Source organism: Pecten maximus, chromosome 4 (genome assembly GCF_902652985.1).
Source record: "Pecten maximus chromosome 4, xPecMax1.1, whole genome shotgun sequence".
NCBI classification, from domain to species: domain Eukaryota; kingdom Metazoa; phylum Mollusca; class Bivalvia; order Pectinida; family Pectinidae; genus Pecten; species Pecten maximus.
The window spans coordinates 17127749-17154527 of NC_047018.1; the positions used below are offsets into that span (position 1 = coordinate 17127749).

The window sequence follows — 26779 nt, forward strand, 5'->3', positions numbered from 1 at the left end:
TGACTGAGGACGACGAAAGTATGTATTGACTGTGGACGACGAAAGTATGTATCGACTGTGGACGACGAAAGTATGTATTGACTGTGGACGACGAAAGTATGTATTGACTGAGGACGACGAAAGTATGTATTGACTGTGGACGGCGAAAGTATATTTTGACTGTGGACGATGGAAGTAGGTATTGACTGTGGAAGATGAAAGTATGTTTTGACTGTTGACGACGAAAGTGTGTATTGATTGTGGACAACGAAAGTATGTATTGACTGAGGACGACGAAAGTATGTATCGACTGAGGACGATGGAAGTATGTATTGACTGTGGAAGATGAAAGTATGTATCGACTGAGGACGACGAAAGTGTGTATTGACTGTGGACGGCGAAAGTATATTTTGACTGTGGACGATGAAAGTATGTATTGACTGTGGAAGATGAAAGTATGTTTTAACTGTGGACGACGAAAGTATGTATTGATTGCGGACGTTGAAAGTTTGTTTGACTGTGGACGAAGAAAGTATGTATTAACTGTAAACGACGAAAGTATGTATTGACTGTGGACGACGAAAGTATGTATTGACCTTGGACGACGAAAGTATATATTGACTGTGGACGACGAAAGTATGTTTTGACTGTTGACGACGAAAGTGTGTATTGACTGAGGACGACGAAAGTATGTATTGACTGAAGACGACGAAAGTATGTATTGACTGAGGACGACGAAAGTATGTATTGACTGAGGACGACGAAAGTATGTATTGACTGTGGACGACGAAAGTATGTATTGACTGAGGACGACGGAAGTATGTATTGACTGTGGACGACGAAAGTATGTATCGACTGAGGACGACGAAAGTATGTATTGACTGTGGACGACGAAAGTATGTATTGACTGAGACGACGAAAGTATGTATTGACTGTGGACGACGAAAGTATGTATTGACTGAGACGACGAAAGTATGTATTGACTGAGGACGACGAAAGTATGTATTGACTGAGGACGACGAAAGTATGTATTGACTGTGGACGACGAAAGTATGTATTGACTGTGGACGACGAAAGTATATATTGACTGAGGACGACGAAAGTATGTATTGACTGAGACGACGAAAGTATGTATTAACTGAGGACGACGGATGTATGTATTGACTGTGGACGACGAAAGTGTGTATTGATTGTGGACAACGAAAGTATGTATTGACTGAGACGACGAATGTATGTATTAACTGTGGACGACGAAAGTATGTATTGACTGAGACGACGAAAGTATGTATTGACTGGACGACGAAAGTAAGTATTGACTGTTGACGACGAATGTATGTATTGACTGTTGACGACGAATGTATGTATTGACTGTGGACGACGGAAGTATGTATTGACTGTGGACGACGAAAGTATGTATTGACTGTGGACGACGGAAGTATGTATTGACTGCGGACGACGAAGTATGTATTGAATACATTGACGCAATCCAATGGTATAGCTACCATTGATGCAAAAGCGTACAGTAGTTTCGTGCATATCAATTTCGAGAAAATAAAGAAATGAAACAATTAAAGATCAAAGGGCCAAAGGCCCTGAGAAACGTCAGGGTCTGAGAAACTTAAAATTGGATTTTATAGTCAGACAGTTACATTTGTATCAGATGAAATGTCTTAATCTGGCCCTGGTATTCCTATTCTATATATATTCAAGAAAACATGTACATGTGTGTGTGTATAACATATATATCAGCTGACAACTGATAGCTGAGTATAGTTCTTTCCCTATTTCTTTAATACTTGTGGAAGATTATTGATATACTCCTGAATCAGTAAAACTGCTTGTAAACTTTGAAAAAAAAAATCAACTGAACGACAAATCGGTCTATTAACAGAACATGTTGTTCAAGTAACTACAACTAAAGATAAAATCCAAGATGTACACAGCCGAAGGTTTTTTTTTAAATTTTATTTATGCTATAAGATGTTAATAAGGCCTATCAAACATCTATTTCATGACCCCTAGTAACACATTTTAACTCCGATAGAAAACTGCGGTCGCATTGTCCGACGAGACATATCTAGTTTTGACACCGACGCCAGTACATCAGTCACAGATATCATAATCATTAACCTTATTTAATAAAATCCTCACGAAAAACGGCTATGTAGTTTGTTACAACTTGCCCTCAATTCCTGGTCATATTTCTTGCGTATTCTAGCGACATACAAATGAATAATATGAAACTGCGAAAGGTCGTTGATTTAGTTACATCAGACATAACCGCCATTTTGGCCGACTAGTGATGAGTCACGTGACAGCTGCAGTTATCTCGTGGAATGCTCGGGTGCATTTGACTACGTAAATAGGGTTGGTTTAAGGCTTATATGAAATGTTCCTGCATATGAACTCAGGATGAACAGATGTGGATAGTTTCCCTGTGAATACATGTAAATTTCCACGACGATCAAACTGATTTTTTTTACTTTCGTTTTCAAGGCAGTATCGAGACAGAACTACGTAACCCTACGCCAACAAAATTGCATATACATACGAGGAAAATGTTAATATTTATACTAAAATAGTCTAGAACACCAAACATTCATATTTCATTTCAAATAATTGCAGTAAACACGGTTTACATCACTTAAATTCTGTCAATAATTGCTATCAAAATAGGAACTATATTAGGCTGCGGATGTATATCATTTGTATGACAGAAAAGAGGAATAGTTAGCCGGAACAGAGGTGTCAGTAGCAACATTTTCCCACCACGCCTATAACGGCAGGTGCCAAAGGCACCCTGGCGTTAAAAAGTTGAAGATGATAAGAAAACATCAGAACTTGTGTCAAAGTCTGCATTTATACATATATAGCCGTGAGCGAGACGATAAACAAAACAAATACAAATCAAATCCTTACCTGACATACATATAACACTTATTTTCAGTTTATGTCGTTTTCTGTTTCATGATTTACCACGAACCTTCAGTATCAAGAGGGTGACGAAGTCGTGTTATTTGACAGCTTTTCCTACATGTCCATCATTTCAAATGTAATATGATGTTCAGGTGAAAGTTTCGGCATCCGATTTACGTGTACACACGTAACCGGTTATCTATTGCCAGGGACCTCGTCCACACCAGGTAAAAAAGTGCCGCCAAATTTTAGGGATGCTCGGCTGGTATCATGAACATCTAGGACATTCTGCGAAGATCTTTACTACTTTTAAGGATAATGGGACATAAGAATTCGTAACTGTTGACCTTTCAAAAACCATCAAACAATTGCGGTAATCATACACGGCCAAACAAAGCTGGCGGGGATATACAGATTGGTTCCATCCCTCCGTCCTCCTTCCGTCCCTCCGGATTCGCTTTCAGCACGATGTCTTTTGAAGGAGTGATCAGATTTTGATGAAACTTGCTTGGTAGACTAATTACTTAAACCCCTCGCTCAAGTTTGTTTGATTGTCGGCATATTCCACGCATATTTAATGAGGCTAATGTGATCTGATTGGCTGATTGCTTTATCAGATTTTGATGAAACTTGCTTGGTAGACTTGTTACCTAAATCTGTTATTTAATGAGGCTGCTGTGACCTGATTATTTGATTGCTAGTGCCTACAATGTTTAAATGGGCGGGGGATCTTGATGACTATGTCCTTGTTTTTCCTCTGTTGAGCCCTTTTTAAAAAGGACCACCATTGGATATTTCTCGTTTGATGGGTCGTTTATTTCGTCTTTACTTTTAGACATTTTGTTTTCCACTACCATGTGAGTCATGTGTAGTTCTGTAGTTCTAGGACAACCGTTCCACACCTGTTGACGTCATACACGTTCTGATTTAAGAAATGATGACATGCACAGTTGTAGTATTGGTTATATTCTAAATATGTGCATTTTCTAGTTAACCAATGATTCCTCCAACTGTTCCACTTTCTGTATAAGAATCGTGTCATGGACGACATACTGCCAAAGGCTTTCTTTCTCACATTTGAGTTCATTATTTTTCTAATCTAATTATATATGAAGTCAACACCTTGTTTTCTTTTCTTGGATATATTTCTACATTGGTATGTCGTCAACGAGTCGTTAAGAACTATAAGCAAATCTGTTTCATTCAACAATGGTAGTGATCACAGGCGCTTGCATAGAAAATGTTATTTTCATTTTTTTTTTTTTTTGACAGTGGTATGTGTAATCTGTTAAGCTGAACTTCAGCTTAACAGATTACACACACCACTGTCATATCAAAAATTGAAAGTCATATTTTCTATGCAAGCGCCTGTGGTAGTGATTATTGCCTCTGGTACCAGATGTTGTGCTATAGTTCCAAGCGGTCTTGTTCTGAAGAACGTCTGGTTCGAGTATTACGTCTTATAACCAGTTTGGATTTGAATATCAGAGCATTAAAACTCGCATTGTATTAAATTAAACTGAACAGAACAAGCCTTGAAAGAAGATAACAGTTTAATGGTAGAAACAAACTAAAAACAATATATATATATAACAACACATAGTACATATATTGCATCTGAGATATGAATTATAAATATCCTGAAATGAAATGTTCAATTTTGTCAGTATGATACATATGTACAAAATAACATGTATATCGTATGCTACCTAGAACGTTTGTATATAAAATACATGTACCTAATAAATGTGCGGTCGTTACTAGAGTAACATTATGTTAGGGTGAACAGCTGTTAGAACCTAGCCCCACCATCGCGAGGTCTGTCGGCACGTTAGTGTCACTGAGTTGGACGGCTGCGAGATGCTTTGAATTGTGAGTTACACTGATCTTAATGTCATTCACGTCTTCTGGAAGCTTTTTATGAAGAGTTTCCGGTAAAACAAGGGAAATCACTCCAGCTATCAAGGCTAGTGCTCCAAATACTACGTATGGTAGTGCAGTTCCGAATCTGGTATCAACCAGTTGTCCCTGAAATAAACATTAGACATTTAAATGATCATACCTTTCACATAACCTGCTACTAAAACGATAGTATCATGGAAATCGAGTAAGTAATCGTGAGTTGGGAACACCGAAATCATCAAAATCAACATATTTTCCTAAATTGCATCACTTTGAATTTACTTCATGTGATTTCAAAGGTATTTACATTCGATCAACCGCATCACGTGATTGAATTAAAGAACTTACAAGAACGTAAAACTTAGACATACAAATGTATATGTTTTACGGCTTTATATCGGGTATCAGTCCTTACCAAGTCGGCGATGTATGGCGCTACAGTGGCACCAATCATTCCCGACACATTTGCCGTGGCAACTGCAAAACTCCTGATGGAGGTAGGAAACATCTCACTAGTATAGATGAACACGTTGGCGAAGTCCCCGGAAACACTCATCCGTCCGACCGTCGCCGAGCCAATCAGAATCCATCTCCGCGTAGTCTCTGGAAGGCAAAAAGGATCGGTACCAGTTCACTAATCTGATATAGATAAAAGAATTTGAACGACAAACTAATATCTTAATACAATGATAAAGTATGAGTCCAAAATAAAACTATTTAACGTGTTCAGCCCTTGGTTCTTCACGAACAAACATGTCACGTGCACTGTTGTAAACTTCCAATAACTTTTTAAACATCTGTTAAGGCCAATTTATCTCCTAACGTTATTTTCATTTCTCACTTTTAAGCTCTTATGTGTGGATTCCCGATGTCATGACTATGCAGAAATTGGCGAGGCGGCCATGCGATAAAAAATTTCTACGGTCAATATGCAAACACTGTAGCGGTCAGATATGTTACGGTCGCCACTAGGTGTAGTCTATTGGAGACAGAAAATTTGCTACTACCGTACGTCCTGTGACAGCCGTAGTTTTGTTAATGGATAATCCAGGGATTACGTTCATTTTCACTCTACACTCTGGAATCTGGTATATGTCATGGAAAATTGACTAGCTATTTGATTGGTCTCGGGGGAAAAAACTGACCAAATTATGCGTTTCTATTGGAGAATACAGAGGACAGACAACCAGTTCAAGGCAGCTCACTCTAACGCCAGGTATGGTTACCTTAGGATTCGTTTGATGTTCATCAAAGGATCAAACTATAGTCTTCTTGGTCTATCACCGTGTGCAGCCTCACACTTGGAGATGCGGTATTGTGGGATATGGGGTGTCGGTACCGAAACGACAGGGTGACCAACAAGGGAAGCAACATTACTTATATCTTTTTCTAAACTATCTGTTTCACTTAAAGTGACGTGCACGGGTTGAGGGAATGTTTCAGTGACTTAACTGTCTAAAATATTTAGTGCAATTCCGTTCTAAATGTGCAAACACTCATTGACAGTGTCGATACCTATGGTGAATTCGCTATGTATGCGAGCATTTTCTTCAAATTTATCTGTATCACATGTTTGTAGAATTAAGAGTTCTGCGATATAATTCAAATACTAGAAGTAATGGTTTTATATTAATGTCGTTTATAAGCGGTAAAATGTGATAATGTGATTTTTATGGCGGGGGGTTAAGAGAGCAATTGGGTTTCGGTTAAATTGTTGTTTCATGTACGATTCCAGATGTCTATATTGAAATGGCGAAGAAACAAACAGGATTGTGGCTAAAAATATAGTCAAGTGAGAGAAACAGAGACTTATAATCATTTGCATCAAATAAGTGATGTATAGGAAGTTAGCATATGTGTCACCTATATATATATATATATATATATATAAGGTCCTTACTACAATCCTGAAAATTATAGGCCAATATCATAATTTTGGTTCATGTAAAAAGCAAATCCAGTGATATTCTACCAGACTCAAAACCACTGCTTTGTTGCAATTAAAGAGAATAATTGTTAATATGTATCATGGCTACCATGGGTCTTGATTTTGACATTTAATTTGTAAAGCTTCCTCTTAATTTCGACAAAACATCCCTATAATGCAACTTTCGGGAGAACGAAGAATGCTCATGGCGGCTGTGAATGATATTAACCAATTATGACCTATATGGAGGTATTTCAATAGTCAAAAACGCTCTTATAAAACGGTATGAAGAACTCTGGTCATAGCAAGGAGCCCATCTATAGGGGAAATAGTTAACCGTAGAGTTTGAGGTAAAATATGCAGATTTCTGAAAATAGTCACAAACTCCACTGTTTAACTATTTATCCCGAAAACATTCCTCTTACTGTGCTCAGATATCTTAATGGTATCTTATATTGAGATTTTTAGTAACTGAAATGCCTCCCTGTATGCCATATTTGTGGGATATGATTCACAACAGCTATTTATTTATTTATTTATTTATTTAGCAAATAGAAGACAAGACGCAAGTCATCATTTTTTAAAACCAAGCATGGCCTAATGGCCGTAAAGAAAAATCACTTATTCCACCGAACCGTTTCTCTACAAATTCCCACTCTATTCATATCAATTTCGATTATGTAGAACACACAGAGGGAAATCCCCATTCATTCCCAGAACATTCACCGACTGAAATTTGGAGTCTTGGATTTTGTGATGATTTACTCCAGAGGTACAAAGAACGAAAGTGAACGTAAACCCTGGAGTATCGGGGATGTAATTTTTCATACTTTTTTGGATTTTCGATAAAGGAACTTGACTCACCGTCCTCGATGTATATCGAGGCCACCAATGACAATATGGAGAGAAGACACGTGGTAAACAAGGCCACACTGTTGAGAAGTTTCCGGCCGAAGCGATTGTTGAGATAAAGTGTTATAATGGCACCGACGGATTCCACCACAGCGAATATGAGGAAGTTCAAATACACATTTCCACCAAGTTTTCCAACATTGAAGGTGAGTCCATAATAAGACGTGGCTAGTACAAACCTGGATAATATGTTTGAAAATTGACACATACTTTATATCAAAAATCAGTTTATCGATGTGTATTTTTAACCACATTGCATTACTTAATTGGATATACACGATCTTGCAGGCGGTCATCGCGAAATGTTTACAGCAGCAAGATTTGACGATCAAATGTGAAAACGCAAATATACATGTATCAAATATAATATAAATATGGTCTGCATGTATCAAATATGATATTAATATTCCTCAGTGAAATAGGTTTGATGAGGAACAATGATTTGCACATTATATATTCAATAACTTGATAATACGATTTCCAAACAGTATCTTCTGTGTAACATACCACAGAGCCATGTTGATGAGCCATCGGATAAAGTGTTTCCGGGAACGGAACAATGGCGCTATATCTTTGAATCCAGCGTGTTTCTTTTCGTTCGGTGGTCTGGTATCGATATGTTTAGGAACTTGGCGTTTGTTAACTTTGGCTATTTTTCGGAGTGTTTCGTTAGCTTCCTCCGTTTTACCACGTGCCAATAACCACCGCGTTGATTCTGGAAGAACACTACAAATTAAAGAAGGCACACGACCAGTATTAATTTAGGAGATTAAGGTTCATCTCAATAACATAAACTCTTTTAAGCACATGTTTACAGGGATAATATACTACTACCCCAAACTTCTCCGTAACAATTACATTGATAATATTTCATCGGAAATATTTGATATTTAGTAATTGAAATGGTGAATATGCACACACACATATCTATGGAACACTCACAACCAATAGAGGAGGAGGATGACCCCAGGGGCGGAGATCGCAAGCTGTAGATATCTCCAATCGCGAATGTAGTAGGCCAGTCCACACAGGATAACCTCTCCTACACAGAACGCGATCTCTGTGGAAATACCCGCCAACGCTCTCCAGGACGGACCGACCATCTCAATAGCTGTAACAGTTGTTAGGATGTAAATGAAAATTACAAAATCACAAAAAAAAAAGTAAACAAAGCTTGGTATACACTTATACTAGTCTTCATTGTCTTGTGAAATCATATTAAAAAGTCCGAAACAAAATATTATATTGATTCTTATTGAATACAAATGATCAAGAAGAGGCAAAGTGACTTATGCTTCCATATATACATGTAGATCTAAGCCATACGTTAAGGGTTAGAACTACCTTCGTGTTGTATCAACTTAGTTACGAGAAACGATAGCAAATGGTCATTTGTCCTACACAGAGGACAGTCTATTTCGGCGTCTATAAGTAGTATATCTATATGAAGCGTATACTCTACATACTATCTTGTTATTTCTGCTGACTTGCCTTTTAATAGGAGATCGATACATCCTATTTACGTATGTACAATTTATAAACACGCGCCGTAAAAGTATCCGTTAGTCTGCTTTAGTTGTGTCTCTATATAAAGTTGTGATGGTGGATTCTATGAACTACGTCTGGGCGATACGTTGGCGTCATTTCGTGACGTTCTCGTACGAGGTTCTCAATCATATTGTTACACACCCTGAGGTTCATATGAAAACGTTTTGCTGCTATTCATCATTTGATATTGGGATATCCCTTTCTGTCAAAATGGAATTTTCTCTCGTGCAATAGCAAAGGAAACATGTTCGAAGTTTCAATTCGTGGATAAAGCACGATGGCATCCAAAATTGGTCTAAGTTCTTACCTTTCCCTACCATGTTTAAATAAAAAATTCTCGCTTAATTCTAATGGTTATTACAGCAGAACATTAAATACTTTGACCGACAAGGATTTGTAATTATTATTATTTACATTATATTATATATATATATATAATATATTTTATTATATATGCGTAACATCATCATTAGCCAACTATGATTATTAATGGATAGGACTACATACGAGTCGTGTAATAAGTCAAAACGATAAATTATATCACAAATACTATTTTTTAAAACAGACTATATTGGTGTTTTGACTTAGGTTGTTACTTACCTATAATTTTGATACACGCTTTGTTACTTACCTATAATTTTGATACACGCTATGTTACTTACCTGTAATTTAGATACACGCTATGTTACTTACCTGTAATATTGATACACGCTTTGTTACCTACCTATAATTTTGATACACGCTATGTTACCTACCTACCTATAATTTTGATACACGCTATGTTACTTACCTGTAATTTTGATACACGCTTTGTTACCTACATTTGTACCTATAATTTTGATACACGCTATGTTACTTACCTGTAATTTTGATACACGCTTTGTTATCTACCTATAATTTTGATACACGCAATGTTACTTACCTGTAATTTTGATACACGCTTTGTTACCTACCTATAATTTTGATACACGCTATATTACTTACCTGTAATTTTGATACACGCTATGTTACTTACCTGTAATTTTGATACACGCTATGTTACTTACCTATAATTTTGATACACGCTATGTTACTTACCTATAATTTTGATACACGCTATGTTACTTACCTATGATTTTGATACACGCTATGCTACTTACCTATAATTTTGATACACGCTATGATACTTACCTATGATTTTGATACACGCTATGTTACTTACCTATAATTTTGATACACGCTATTTTACTTACCTATGATTTTGATGTACACGCTATTTTACTTACCTATGATTTTGATACACGCTATGTTACTCCCAGTTCCAGACAAGAACCTCATGATGACGTACATATAAAAGCCGTTTGACCATATGCACGCTATTGATGAAAACACCAAGAATATGATGCTGAAACAGGCCACTGGTTTTCGACCGAATCTGATTAATGTAATGGAGATGAATATATTCTACACTTTACAGGTACATGTATGATTATAGAGTAATATTTACCACATATAACTTATGATTTAAAATATTTTTTTTATCTTAACATGAATGATGGACTCAGTAAAGGTTGTCCAAAATGTATTTGTATAATTGTATACTTATAGCTTGTTTATTCTAGCTATAGTCTACCATACTGATTATATTACACAACTATAAGTTTGTATTTATAGATTTTATATTTTATTAATGTTTTCTTTTTCTTCAAATTACATGTATTTAGATATTTCACCATTGACCAAATTAAAAAGACGTTTTAACGTACGTATCGCCGACGAGCCCAAGGACAAGCGCCCCTGCTAGGTTACCGCCCAGGAAGGCCATGCTAGCGTGGGTCCGTAGAATCTTATCCTCACATACCAGGTCAAACTATAAAACAGGCTTACATATAATACTATACAATAGACCTATTTACTGTTCAGGGCCCACGTAAGATATCAAGTCATTTTAGGGTAAAATGTACAATATATTCCATAATTAAAAATCCCCATGGCAAACTCAGACATCTACTAACGTATACTGAATTATATATAAAGAAATAAATAATTATATGCGCTTATAGAATGCAAATCATGCGTTGTCAAAGTGCATATTGTAATGAAGCTACTGAAGGTAAATTACAGAGATTAATGTACATTACAGGTTAATGTTCAAACTACTAAATGACTACCGAATTACAAATGTACGTGCAGGTCAGAAAATGATAAAATAATTAGATACCAGTTTAGATATCAAATAATGAACACACGTGGTCTTGTGAACAGCCTGCTGGTGGTGCTTGTTGCCACCTGGGATTGGGTCATTGGAGAATAAGATAATGAGATTCCAATTTTGATATCAAATAAATGCGTACGTAGTGATTTACTTAGATTTTATAGATCGTTACTCAAACTGAAATCTATATATATATATATACATGGTATATCATATCATGGCGATAAAACGTAAAGAGGACCTTCAGGAAGGTCATCATGCCAGGTAGTGAGGTCAAACTTACATCCGATATCGGTGAACTGGTAAGTCGGTCAGAATCATACTCCCATGAGGAGCACGTCTCTGTCTGTGTGGTATTCGTGTCATTGTAGTAAAGGGTGACGTCACACTTGGACACAGACTGGACCAATACCGGACTGGACAGATTGGATGTCCCATTGTCGTAAGGTACACTGCACCTGGATGACAAAGACATGATCATTAGTACTGATAATACAACAAAGTCTTGAATACGTTGATGAGTGTCTCAATGCTATGACCCTCCCTTGATAAATGAATTAGATATCGAAGATGTATTGACAAATTTGGCTCTTTTTATGTAATATTTGTTTACCAATGTGTGACGTTTTTCAATTGTAAATCACATGAAACTGGTTGGATTTTTAACATACGAGTCGAATTAGTTAAATTAGGATTAACTTATCTTTGGAACGATATGGCATGCAATTGTAGGATAGCTTATAAAATTATGGAAAATAGATTTTACGACGTTTGCAAGTGATTCCAAGGAGTTTTCTATACAGACATCTTATACAAATGTATATACTTCTACACTACAATTTTATTTAACCAACCCTATTAGTAGTTGTCACAAAAAGTATATAGCACGTCTTAGACTAAGTTCACTAAATTCAAATATTGAACAAGAACGGTATAGAAACCGTCCGAGAGATCGTAAATATGTGAAGCATGTAATTCTAATGACACCGAAGAAGACATTTTCGTCTAAGGTGAAAATGTTTTACTGATTTAAGGTGGAAGTATATCAAGCTACAGTATATTATAACAGACGTCCCAGTGTATTAAGTTGATCCTATTGTTAATTTACAAGAATATTGGAGAATTAATACGTTAGGGAAATGTATATCTTTGTGTTTCAAGCGCCGAAGTATTGTATATTATTTTGCCTTACGATAGATTGATACAAACATACAAAAGCTGTACTCTTATCCTAACTGAATATAAGTCTAAAAAAAAACATGTCGAATGGTTGAGATGGTATAATTATATAATATTAATTAAATATCACTATAATTTTAGCTACCTATCAGTGGTCCTTATTCAGCTAATATAAATCAATATGTAAAATTATATACGATTGCAGTAAACAGTGGCACTATTTACCGTTTCTATGGTACTAGTATATGCTACTTATATTATCAATGAAACATATTGTATACTGTATTAATTTATTATGCATTTATGATATAGAGGATATTGAATGATTTCCCGTTTAATATAACATATATTTCACGAGTATGACAGATTATAGCTATTTTCACGAGTGAAACATATCGAAATAATCTGTCATACGAGTGAAATATATGTTATATCAAACGAGAAACCATTCAATTTTCTTTTTATTGCATTTTTTTTATTTAAGGGTTAACTGTAATATCTTTTTTACGTTATTGAGCAATAACACAAAAAACTTGGGTGAACTCTGAATAAACCGCGAAGCGGTTTATGAAAAGAGTACACCCCAGTTTTTTTGTGTTATTGCTCAATAACGTAAAAAAAAATATTACAGCTAACCCTTATAATTTAATTAACAACGATAAGAAACATTTTCATTAAGTTTAACATGTTTATTTTGCTCCAGATATTTAAAAACGCATCGATAAATACAAAATCCCGTGACCAACGATTACTTCGCTGACGTCACAGTCTATTTTTTTTATGTTATGAGATGATAACATAATTTTTTGAGCCAATGAAAATGCTTGTTACAAGCAAAATTAAAATATTTACTTATAAAAAAATCAAAAACAGAAAAATTAAGTGTCGAAAAGATCGGGAATTCATGAGGTCATCTCTTTGTGACGTTACTCCACCTCAACAAGACGGCGCCATTTTGAAAGGATTGATCAACGCAATTTAAGCGTTTTCTGCTGTTACCGGAGAATCTATGCATTAATAGTTAACATCAAGTTAGTATTTTGTCAAAAACTAGTCTGAATATTTCAGAAATACAGCAAAATAACAAATTTATCTATCTTCGCTTCGATTGGAAAAATCGGCAAGTTTCAATGTAATGAATACAAAGGTTCGCTCTCATTGGTCAAAAACGAAAAACTTATATTTTCACTGCAAACTCTTATATCTTCACTGCAAAACTTATATTTTCACTGCTCATCACTGCAGTGAAAATATAAGTTTTATTAGTTTGATAAATTTCTATATTTCACAAGCAAAAATGCAATAAATATGTATATTATATATGCTTAACATATATGTTAGTGTTCATATAAAGTTTATTCTTGGGCCTATATAGAGGGTGTATATGAAGAATTTCTTCAGTGGTCAATGGAATGAATGATAAAGTACCTGTGCATAAACACTATGATTATCATTGAATATGAATTACATCATTTAAGTAAATGTATTGCATTCTGCTATTATTTAATGACATACAATGTAATGTGTTTTTTTTCTGTAGAAGGATATATATATCTGCTCTCCAATATGTCTTGCAACATAAGGAAATAAAAGAATCTAAATCTAAACAAAAATAGAATGGTTAGATACTCCTGCCATATCGACGTCACCCGTCACGTAAATACATGTAAACTCGGGTAATGTAAGTACAGGTAAACTCGGGTAATGTAAGTACAGGTAAACTCGGGTAATGTAAGTACAGGTAAACTCGGGTAATGTAAGTAAGGTTAACTCGGGTAATGTAAGTACAGGTAATCTCGGGTACTGTAAATACAGGTAAACTCGGGTAATGTAAATACATGTAAACTCGGGTAATGTAAGTACAGGTAAACTCGGGTAATGGAAGTACATGTAAACTCGGGTAATGCAAATACAGGTAATCTCGGGTAATGTAAATACAGGTAATATAGGGTAATGTATAATACAGGTAAACTAGGGTAATGTAAGTAAGGTAAACTAGGGTAATGTAAGTACATGTAAACTAGGGTAATGTAAGTACATGTAAACTCGGGTAATGTAAGTAAGGTCAACTCGGGTAATGTAAATACAGGTAAACTCGGGTAATGTAAATACATGTAAACTCGGGTAATGTAAATACATGTAAACTCGGGTAATGTAAGTACAGGTAAACTAGGGTAATGTAAATACAGGTAATATCGGGTAATGTAAATACATGAGTTTGGTTCATGAATGTTTAATAATTTCGACATTAGACATTTTACCGACGATGTCGATGTTCCTTAACACCATGAACAGGTTAACATACCTACGCACACATGCGGTCTCCTACTATGCTTGCGCCACGGAAAGGTCAAAGCGACATGTCATTCTGGTCAGACTATAATAACGAATACAACCACTACAGATGTTCTCCATTCTAGGACGAGTTGAAGAATCAGAACATATGACAGAGTGCATTATCTTATCTCAAGGGGAAATATTCGTACGTGTCATCTACAGGTACACAACGAAAAAAACACATTGATCTAAGGTCAATCGGGGAGTGGTAAACATAACTGCTATCGTGATGTAATAAGCACAATTGTTTCTCGACGCTTTAAAGTAAGTTCTTTCCTTTACCTCATTAAAAAAAAACAAAAAAAAACCTTCCATATCTCCTTTACCTCTAGAGACAATTGACCTTATTTCCAATTATTTATAAAATGTACAGTTCGTGTTGTAAGTCTTACGAGTACTGTCCATAAAGCAGAGGAGGCGCTTACTCCACTGTATCATCTGGTCTAATGGTCCAATTGTCTCGTGTGACGTCTTTTGTCCATATTTTGCTATCGTCTATTGATTCTGAGCAATAAACCCACGAATCGAGAAAAAACTGTAGATTCAAATGAAATAAACCGGCGATTCATGCTGAAGAAACCAAATAAAGCAATATAACCGATAGAAAATAATAAAAATGTGACATCCAGGTTGGTAAATCTGCCAAAAGGCGTGTGAATTTCAGAACTACATTTCATTTACAGGATGGAATTTATACATGAACCGGCGCTAACACCATGTCTGCGATGATTCTAAGGTAAGTCGAAACCAAAAGTGAAACGAGAGAAAAACTCCCACAAATTAATTTCCATAATGGACATATCTACTATTATGACCGAAGCTAAATGTACTGAGACTCTAAGAGTATTTTGTCGATAACGTTCTGTTTCAAAATGTATGCACACTTTTATAGCCAAATATTTGATGTGTAGCATCGTTAATGCCGAAACTGGTTTGTAGGGCATTGAAATAATGTGTAACTCTTTTGATAGCTAATTAGCGAGTGGGTCGTTCATATTTTAGCAACGCTTTTTCGACCTGATAATGCAATACATTGCCTTATTAGCCACTATTTAGACCTGTAATCAGACATCTTCTGGTCGCCATTTAGCTGGGGACCTTATAATTAAAATAATAAAAAATAAAGCAAGAAGTGAAAAGAAGCAATGGCATTCAAAATACTTTCTGTAAGTACAAAAATAATATATGTCTTTCTCAAACTGATTTGGTCTGGCAGGCATAGGACGTTTTACACGTTTTATGTGTCTTCAGTAACATTTCATCTATTTCAATATTAAATTTAACGTCATTGGCAAACACAAAAATAGCCAAGGTACCCCGAAATAGCCAAGACAACCCAAAATAGCCAACCACTAATATCGCAGCTGCGTGACGTCATCATGAGAAGTAGCCATATTACTATATATATGTAACTTATAGCTAAAATTCAAAATTATGCTTTACGATAAAGTATGTATGGATACGCTCTAACAATGGTTAGGCTATATATAAGGTTATACACTTTTATACTTGTAAACCTGAAGAACATTATTCATTGGGAATGTAGTTTATCAACGGTTTGTACATACTCGTGCCCTGAACGGGCCTTTAAATCTCGAGCTATGGCACTAAATCGCCCAGTCAGTTATATTCAATGTCAAGGCAACGTGCCTAAAAGAGTTTCGATATCGTAGTGATAGAATAGTCCTAAACCCTGACATTATCGTAATGACGTAACACCTATTATATGATATGAACATGAAGATCGCAATGTATATATATTTATAGACATGAATGCAATAATATCTGTAAATCTAAATACAAACAAATCATGTGGTAATATAATTTTTTTGTTATGCAATCATCCGAGACAAGTTTAAGAATCTGAACTACAAATAAAAGATGCATAATTAAAACTAAATAAGACTGCGGGTATGGACCCACACTGATGTTGAAGCTGACCACACGAAAGCAGCTGTATTTCAAGCATAAAGTACTTAAATATAAAACAGTAACTAGGTATCATAAAGATTTTCAGAGGACCGTATTGGCATCACATTGTTAACATGCGCGAATCTAAATGAATTATCTTCCTGAATTTAGGATTGTTTTAACGTAGATACTCTGAATAGGTCGTGTATATTGCTAAAAGACAGTAATTGTAAGAGATTTTACCTGTGGGAGTGTTCGGACAAGATGAATACTGGAACCATCTGTTGTAGCGCAAATAAAATCTGAGGAAACAGCACAAGGGCAAGAAGGCGGCGCTGGTAAGGGCCAAACTCGCCCAACTCTTTGATAATGTCATCAAATACCATGATAATGGTTTTCGTGTTGAATAATTACTTCGAAGATTACTTTTCGTCTGTGTCAGTCAGTTTGTCGAATGTGTAAAGCGTCAGTCTTGGGTAAGTATTAAGTCAGGTGTGGGGACATGTGAGTCTAAATCGCTTTTGTGATAACGCAGCGTTATAACATATTTAGGGCCAGGTAAGATTGTGAACTTCCTTCCCACATAGCTTGTGTCCGGATATATTGATTTATTGCGGTGATCTCAGGCTGTCCCTCGCCGATAACACTCACAGTTATTGCATTTAAGTTTTTAATCTCCTGTCGGATTGTCACGTCCATTCAAGGTGTGTTGTCGAAATGCAAATTGAAATTATACCAGTTTGAAGTGTCACATAAACTTATGTTTTCGGTCGTTATCGCTCCAAGAATCACCGGGAACTAAAGAAATGTCACAACCCCAACTAGACAGTAAATCCGTATGCGTTGTTTTTGGCTTCCCTAACAAGCTGTTATACGGTGTGATAGGTATACAGGTATATCATACAGTGGACACATTACACGGTGCCTTAAAAAGTGTGAAATAATTGATGCAACATACTTGTTGTTTTTGCTGGCGCAATGACTCATTGGTTCAACAAGAGGTATGATGTTAAGATTTAAATGGTGGCGATATTATAATATCAAACCCTGTGGTTACAATAAATTAGCATTTTCCCATGACGGAATGACATGTAGATACGTTATACATGTATATATATATTGTCCGGAGTCATGCTCCCATCAGAAGCCCCATTGAAACTCAAAATCATTAAATGTGGTATTGTTGGAAAGGGAATATAAGCTTTTTCAAGCTGTTTGAATATTAATTATAACGAGCACCGTTACATATGTCCATAGAACAATCAGGTAAAGTTTCGTTGAATTCCGCCTTACGCCATGTCGGGAACCTCGTCGACAGAAGAAAATGAAATTGAATAATAATAATAAGGAGAAGGAACGGAGCAAAAATAATCAACTTTGTTTGGGGGACATAATTAGATCATTAGTGATGTTAAAAATAATTTTATAAGGTGTTCAAAAACATTGTTTTAGCTCAGTAAGCCTATTTCTGGTTTGTGACCGGGGAATTGTCACTTTATGTATTACGCAGAAAATTTCGCAAAATAAGAAGATGTGAAAACCTTTAAATACGTATATTAACAACAGTACCTATTTTATTCATCAGTCGGGGCATGTATTTTCAGTTTGTGAGACATTAGAGTATAAACATAATGCCATACTGACCGACTCCCACAAACTCGGACTGGTATTGGTATTCTCAATGGATTTTCGTAGGTACGAGGTTGTCGCGTTGTTGCCCTGTTTTAAATTTGCAATGGCAAACGCGACAACGCGAGATGGCTGAAATCAGCACTAAACATATCTCTCACTACCTCAACTTCCAATCATTCGTTCCGTTTACATTTAAACGGAAGGTTAATTGCAACATATATCTTAATATACCGTTTGATGATGTATACTCATAATCCAAGATTTAAAAAAAAAAAAAAAAAAAAAAGAAGATTTTTTTTATTATTGTTTTAATAAAAGGCATATTAGTAATCGTAATCTCATTTCTATGACGTTATGGAATAGTTTCACGCTAGAGCGTACTATCTCAAACTGTTCATGTTATTATATATGTTATCTATACGTGACCGGATATTCCATATACTGACCTACATGCATTGTTCTAAATCATGACCAGTTAATCTATAAAACATCTAGTTAGCATGTTCAGCTTTTTGAATGATAATCTTAAACGTGATGTCAAACAATGTTTTAAATTTTGACGAGCATGATGTATCGTCAGATGAAAAATCTACTTATCACGACTAAGATACTAACCACTTGTTTGGCGATCTTTTCCTCTATTTGACTTCATCCTATACACATGTACGTTGTAGTTTGTGTATAAACTAGTTCTGCTCATATCATTACATCCTATTAGCATTTATTTATTTATTTATTTATTTATTATTACATGTATTCTTTTTAATTTCGTTGACACCAATGAGCATCTTCATTATTTTCTATTAGCATCACTGAAATGGCATAAGAAGTGTAAATTACATTGAAGACCATAGCAGAGCAGGTAACAGAGACCTTGTATAGTGCTTCTATTTTGCTTAAGTTTTCTAGTCGATTCGTTATCTTGAAATAATTAAAAGGTCAAAGATCATGTTATTCGGATATACATCAGCCGCTGCTAACCTCGATCTTCCCTTACAACTTACTGTACTAATCATCAGTCTTACAAGTACATGTAAGCTGTATGATAATTGTGATGATCTCAATTAACCAATTGACATTTTCCATTTCTAGATAGTAACATACCTGCTTCCCCTACCTACGGTATCTACGTGTCCCATTTTAATCGATATTCAATGCTAGTTCCTATTTAAACGATTTCCGTGACAGATGTCGACTACAGACTGAGAAATTAACAACACAAGGTTTCGAGAGATGCAGGTTGATAGAGGTCAAAGGAAAAAATTATGGTTGACATGGTGACCTCATTTAGAAATGTTCTATTTCCTCATGTGATATAAAGTCAGACTATTCGATGCTTCTTGACAAGCCTGGTGGTACCGTCTTCACAACACTCGTTCTCATTTTCAGAATGTGACAACCCGTAATTGACTTAGACTTGTATGACGTGTGTCGTCGATGGAGCAGAAGACGTTTACTCTCTCTGGATCACCTTGTGTGACATGTGTCGTCGATGGAGCAGAAGACGGTTACTTTCTCCTGGATCACCTTGTATGACAGGTGTCGTCGATGGAGCAGAAGACGGTTACTTTCTCCGGATCACTTTGTATGACAGGTGTCGACGATGGAGCAGAAGACGGTTACTCTCTCCGGATCACCTTGTGTGACAGGTGTCGTCGATGGAGCAGAAGACGGTTACTTTCTCTGGATCACCTTGTGTGACAGGTGTCGTCGATGGAGCAGAAGACGGTTACTCTCTCCGGATCACCTTGTGTGACAGGTGTCGTCGATGGAGCAGAAGACGGTTACTCTCTCCGGATCACCTTGTGTGACAGGTGTCGTCGATGGAGCAGAAGACGGCTACTCTCTCCGGATCACCTTGTGTGACAGGTGTCGTCGATGGAGCAGAAGACGGTTACTCTCTCTGGATCATCTTGTGTGACATGTGTCGTCGATGGAGCAGAAGACGGTTACTCTCTCTGGATCACCTTGTGTGACATGTGTCGTCGATGGAGCAGAAGACGGTTACTCTCTCTGGATCACCTTGTGTGAGATGTGTCGTCGATGGAGCAGAAGACGGTTACTTTCTCCGGATCACCTTGTGTGACAGGTGTCGTCGATGGAGTAGAAGACGGTTACTCTCTCCGGATCACCTTGTGTGACAGGTGTCGTCGATGGTCCAGAAGACGGCTACTCTCTCCGGATCACCTTGTGTGACAGGTGTCGTCGATGGAGCAGAAGACGGTTACTTTCTCCGGATCACCTTGTGTGACAGGTGTCGTCGATGGAGCAGAAGACTGTTACTCTCTCTGGATCATCTTGTGTGACATGTGTCGTCGATGGAGCAGAAGACGGTTACTCTCTCTGGATCACCTTGTATGACAGGTGTCGTCGATGGAGCAGAAGACGGTTACTCTCTCTGGATCACCTTGTGTGAGATGTGTCGTCGATGGAGCAGAAGACGGTTACTTTCTCTGGATCACCTTGTATGGTTTCGGTATTATAGGTATACTTTGTATTTTTGTATATGTGCGCACGGACTTAAAATTCTGTGTTTTGCATTATAATAATGATTGAAATCTACAATGTATGGCTGTTCACGTATTTACTAAAAAATTTAGGCAATTTCATTTCATTCTCAGAATTTGTTACATGTATTTGTGCAAAGCATATGGATGACACATCAGGCTACATAGAGGCAACTTCCATCTGGTTTGTGTGAGATATTTTAATTTCCATGAAAATATTTTTTAAGTATGAACAAGTTTAACGTTATGAATATTATAGACATATAAGTTATATTTGCAAGTACAGAATGAGAGCCCTCCTGCGTGAGGACAACACCATTGTTCGGGGAGATGGACCCAGGGCTCCCTGGCAACTCCTATCAAATACAGAAGTGTGTATACAATTACTGCTTAGCCATAATTGTATACACACATCTAGGATATTTCCAGCTGGGGAATACAATTCTTGTACCGTTAAAAAAAAGAAACGTTTAACTGGTTCAATATTGAAACCGAAATTCTACGGAAAGGAATTGAAAGACAACAACAATTAAGGGATAATTATTAAAACAAATAAAAAATGACTGCCAAAACAGTTCATATGGGAAGGCGTTTTCTATACCACATGTGATAAATGTGTAACGCACAAACCAGAGAGTAGTTACTGCAGGATTCTCATACTTTGAGACACGAACATTTTTTTGTATTAACGTGTCAACTATCTTATAAATTAGCTTTTAAAAGCTATTCCATCTGAAGGTAAGACTATTTGATTATCATTCCTGTCGAAACATGAGATGATGCAGACTTATTTATTTGTTGACTATGCTCAATCAGGGAGTGTCGATGTTTTACTGTTAATACAGGCACATATGTAAGAGGAGAAGGAGAAAATTAAAAGCATTTATTTGTTAATATGGTGGAGACATGGTTAATTAGCTATTACATAAGAAAGTGTACCCTCAGCATCAAGGTGTAACATAAGGTATATTTTACATGACGGTTCATTACATCATATTTAACAAATAAATGAAAGGACGAAATTTAACATCATCTGGTTAAAATAAGGGTAAACAGGGTGTATGCCTACATTTTCATTGCCTACAGTGGCGTCCCATTGGTCTATATAATATACTTTGTCTTGTAAATCCCGGAACTCCTCATACAATATCTGTTGATAAACTCTACTTATGTAATCGAACGGTTCTAGGAAGATGCGATACGTGAAGGAGTGAGGACCCTTAATAAAAATGCTTGAGTTTGGCGAACGCCTTAAAAGTCGATGCAAAGCTTTCTTAGCACTCCGTATATGGTCCCTATACTGTTGGTGAGTTGTTCTTGTTAAATGACCGAACCAATGCAATATAACAATGGCGCTTTTATTTCCGGGCAATTCGTCTATTCTTGATGCTACTGATCGAAAATTGTTTTTGTTTTGTTCATGACTGAAAAATGGAATTTCATGCGGCGTCCAATACAGAGATAATCCTTTATATTTATTCTCAGCTTGAGCGAATTTCTGCCAGGCTTTGTCTTTTATCTCATGTTCGCCAATCATTATGTGTAGTCGTAACAATCGGGATAAAGGCGTGAACCAGTTCCGTGTGGTAGAATCTCCCGTCATTAGTACGGGACGGTTCTTCAGGCACTTCAGGTAGGTATTGTACTTCCACTCGAGCGAGGACTTACAAATTAAAGACTTCCATTGACGCTTGTAGAAGTAGCCTGTTGGGTTGTTTGTATACCACGTGACCGTGCTGCTGACGTCACGGCATGGTACTTGAGGATCTCGTACAGAGCCAATATCTGAGATGAAATATATGGTCACGTATTACTAATTAGTTTGCATTGCAATACCACAGATACAAATCTGTTACCATCAGATATAATTATCATTATTGTTTCGCGAAATAAATAAAATATATGCTATGTCATCGAAACCCACTGAACATCAGAGTAATACAACAGAAACATTACCACAGGGATACTTTATAATACTCATTAAATAAAAACACAGAAACATTACTTAATATGGCTCAATCATTTCTGTAGAATAGTCGGCTCATTGGACCGGAGAGGGATTATTATAAACCCTGAATACCTACATCAAATTTCTTTTCGTGCGAAGATATATTGAACTATAACCTTTTTATTGTACAATATATATGTCCCTGTATGTATAAAATTTCTTCATTTTTTCAATTAAAAACATAAGCCTTGACTTATTTTAAGTAGATTCTGAGAAGTCAAAACGAGGAAATGCAAAACCGAAATTATAAAACTGTGCCAAAAATAAAATTTGAAATGGAGAAGACGACAAAAGAAAGTGTAGATGTTAAGATGGGCTCAATTCTTTAAAATATGAAAAAGTATTACTTACTCGACAATACCTTGAGCACGGATACACTTTTCTTGAAATATCTATATTGTCTGAAAGAAAGGAAAACGGATACTGTTAGAATTCATAATGTTACGTAAAATAAACAACAGGGAATGCGTCGACGATGAAACGAAATTAAATCAAGGACAAATTTAGAACACAAAAAGCTTGGCATGAAGAACATTGGGAGGTACAAAGAGAATATGGTCAGTTGTAAACTATATTTTTCTTTCAGGTGTGTTAGTTTAAATAAGTATTATTGGAACAGAAGCTTTGCAAAAGACCACAGGTACATAGTGCTATTGGCTTATTGAAGCCTACTTTAAAGTATTTGAGCAAAGAGAAAATAAATCAAGCAACCTTTTAACCTAAATGCAGTTAAAAAATTTAGTTTAAAAAAAATGTTTTATCTACAATGATAAATGAGGTTTGCATACATTATGCTCAGCCTGGATTAAGTGAAGTCAGGTTGTCTTAGACTTAGCGTGATTATTGTGTCAATGGTCTTAAACATGAACTAAGCGTTTTTGTCATAGAAACGATTAAAGTCATTTTTCTGTATTCCAACAGAAAACGAAATAGTTACATATACATGTTTCTTTCCCTAATAAGCCTGTTTTGTCGTACTAACCAGGGATGTATATAAGTATATCCTAACGTCTTTTGTATCAAGTCGCTTTGTATATACCTTAAAGCGACTTTTACCGTCAAAATCACTGTTGTAAATATATTAGCATGCGTACTATTTAAAAGCAGAATACATCATTAAAGTACGCAACCATGTTTTGTAAATGTCTAAATTAGTGCGAAACAATAACGTTACAATTCGGTAGGTCCTACAAGAATGCATACAAGTTACCGCTCGTAAGTAGAAAGCCCGGACCCATCACCCGTACCCACGCGACTCCATCCGGCATTGTCCATGTAGTATTGTTTACATTAACCGAGGTACATAGTGTTTTAAAACACGTTAACATATATTTACAGAACATCGCTCGTGCATCGCTAAATCTTAAAGTGATCTTACTAATGATCAGAAGAAATCACCTTGGAGTATGAACTATACACTCGCTTTAATGACGAATATTTAAAGTGTAAACAACACTAAGCTTGTGTAAATGGAATTATCATCGTAAATGACAACATGGAACCTATATTATATTTATCTACGAGAACAATTTTAGATTTTGTGTAATGGACGAGTGTTGTATCTATATAATAAAAGTAAACACAATTTAATGATGAAGTATGTAAGTGTACATGCTATTGTGTATACTATAAACGCAATGTTTTACAGAATGATAGCTCATTACTCCAGTAAGTGGCTTCATTTCCTCCATGAGTTCTTCCACCAATCAAATACGATTGTTACTATTATAGTCAACATAGCTTCGTATCCTAGTGGTGTTTGGTTATAGATAGAAGTGATTAACATTATTTTTATATTGCTTCTGTGAACGTATTGTTTTAAGTTTTGTTAACCCTATTCACATGAAGCTGTAAATGTGTTTTAATATATATTTTTTGGTGCATTACTAGGTGTCATAGATCATTGTATCTGACATTCTGAATATAATATCTATAGATATGTGTTACATACATAGCCGCCTATGTAAAATCACTGTCAAACTTTGGGTCTACGTATACGTTAAAATGTATACATAACATGTTCATTAACAAATCGTGTTATAACTGTCCAACTTTGGGATCTACGTATACGTTAGAATGTATATATAACATGTTCATGAACAAATCGTGTTATCACTAAATTTTTTTATCAAATACAGCCTTTAGATATAGGGTTTCATTGGAAGAAAGGCACTAATAAATATTAATATATTACTTACAGAAATAATGATTCATGTTTCTTGTTGCATGAGTGATTACTAGTTCTCTCATAAACCGACCAGTCCTCACAAGTCATTGATTTTGGTTTGCCACAGAAAAAGGACATGTTGAAGTTCTGGGTTGTGAAGTCGCAGTACTCCTTCACACCGGGAATATTTGGTACAACACTACACAAAGTGGACTCGGTCATGTTATTTCTTTTAAATCCTGCTCTTAGGAATGATATCAATCCATATTTCTGAACAATATTCATGTAAATTCCAATATGCTCTTTTGTATTTCCGATAGAAAACATCAGTTCTGGATTCCCCGCCCACAAAGTTTTGATAATGCCGGTGTATGACCCATTGTTGTGGTCTATCACATACCCTGACACGGAGGCACCTAGGGAGCGTTCCCGGAGCCAGACTCTGAGCATGTCACCCCCTACCGTAGAACGCTCTCCTCTTCCATTGTACAGCACTATATCAACTTTGATTTCATCTCCAACTCTGTACTCAGTCTTCCGCGTACTAACCACTGATGTCGAAATATTCACTAATGAAAAGAAATCTTCAAAATCGGTGAGTTCAAGATACCAATTCATTCTTTCCATTGCCCTTGTTTGAATTGTAGAGTATGGACGGTATTCGTAAATATTTTGGAAACGGAGATACCGCCTGTAAATAAACAAAAGTAGGTCTTTCATGACCCATTGACTTACATTCAAGCATGTAATATGACTCACCCTTTGCTAAATTGTAGCTCGATTTAATAGTCTGACAATTAAGAATCAAAGATAAAACTCACTCCATATGTTTTGATCTTGTTATTGCAGAATCCATAAAAACTCTCTTTATATATATTTATATATATGTGACGTCTTCGTCCGTTACTTTATCAAACAAAATTCTGTAAAACCGTTTTACTTTGATGAAATACAAACCATTTGGTTCTGTACATTGAAGCGAAGGCTAACAAGATGAATGTTGTTAAAACAGAACCTATTAAAATCCATCGTAAAGAAATGGAGACGTTGACGGTCATGCTACCTCTGTAGTTCGCTGGTAACTCCAGGGCCGTGTCTTTGGTTGTCGACGTTCCGGTCGTTGCGCCTGTTTAAAGTTTTAAACCGACTTAAACAGACTTTTGTAAACCGCCGTTACTGGACAGGTAGTCTTTAAAAAATCGATGAAGCGGCGGACGTCTTCTCCATATCTTCAAATATAAACAATAAGTGGAATTCTTTTTAAATCAATGGCTATTTCATATGTCATTTTGGTTGCCAATACGTGTAACTGTTGGTCCCGTACAATGTAGACACTGACTGTGTCGTAGTCATTGTTATGTTCTAACAATGTGAATTTATCGCTTCAAAACATTTACTACCAATATAGATAAAATACTTAATTCTAAATTAAACCTAATAATAAGTTGCAAATGACTGAACATGTAATCTTACTCATTTTCATAGACTGGTGTATTACCAGAAGAAAACAGGTTGATATTTGTAGCTTTGTGAAGATAGGTATGTTTGATTCATCTAGTGACGTAATGTGTTTATATTAACCGGTAATTGATATAACACGGTCAGTGTGTTATATTTCCTAATGAAATATATTATGTCAGTGGAAATGTTTCGGAAACCT

The 26779-nt window shown here is 36.0% G+C and overlaps 2 protein-coding genes across 2 annotated transcripts; both read right to left on the reverse strand.

Annotated features, from left to right (window-relative positions):
• Nucleotides 1-4430: 4430 nt before the first annotated feature.
• Nucleotides 4431-17636, reverse strand: LOC117325384 (organic cation transporter protein-like). The gene is made up of 9 exons (XM_033881556.1): nt 17049-17636; nt 11662-11836; nt 10930-11033; nt 10450-10598; nt 8579-8747; nt 8144-8362; nt 7589-7815; nt 5213-5400; nt 4431-4923 (listed from the first exon to the last, which is right to left on the reverse strand). The coding sequence occupies exons 1-9, from the start codon at nt 17189-17191 to the stop codon at nt 4672-4674; spliced, it is 1626 nt and encodes a 541-aa protein (XP_033737447.1). The 5' UTR covers nt 17192-17636; the 3' UTR covers nt 4431-4671.
• A 4085-nt stretch (nt 17637-21721) lies between these two features.
• LOC117325385 (NXPE family member 3-like) lies at nt 21722-26237 on the reverse strand. Its single transcript, XM_033881557.1, has 4 exons — nt 26077-26237; nt 25151-25810; nt 23304-23353; nt 21722-22729 (listed from the first exon to the last, which is right to left on the reverse strand). Exons 1-4 carry the CDS (start codon nt 26175-26177, stop codon nt 21942-21944), a joined length of 1599 nt encoding a protein of 532 aa, XP_033737448.1. The 5' UTR covers nt 26178-26237; the 3' UTR covers nt 21722-21941.
• Between the last annotated feature and the right edge of the window lie 542 nt (nt 26238-26779).

Bases quoted from the DNA above. Each gene is read 5' to 3' on its own strand.
- LOC117325384 (XM_033881556.1), bottom strand. From the start codon at position 17,191: ATGGTATTTGATGACATTATCAAAGAGTTGGGCGAGTTTGGCCCTTAC. The intron at 11,837-17,048 runs GTAAAATCTCTT...TTTGTCATCCAG, and splicing joins TTGTCCGAACACTCCCACAG to GTGCAGTGTACCTTACGACA. The intron at 10,599-10,929 runs GTACGTTAAAAC...TACATTAATCAG, and splicing joins CTTGGGCTCGTCGGCGATAC to ATTCGGTCGAAAACCAGTGG.
- LOC117325385 (XM_033881557.1), bottom strand. From the start codon at position 26,177: ATGACCGTCAACGTCTCCATTTCTTTACGATGGATTTTAATAGGTTCT. The intron at 25,811-26,076 runs GTTTGTATTTCA...GTTTATTTACAG, and splicing joins TCAATGTACAGAACCAAATG to GCGGTATCTCCGTTTCCAAA. The intron at 22,730-23,303 runs GTAAGTAATACT...ATTTCATCTCAG, and splicing joins CGTGCTCAAGGTATTGTCGA to ATATTGGCTCTGTACGAGAT.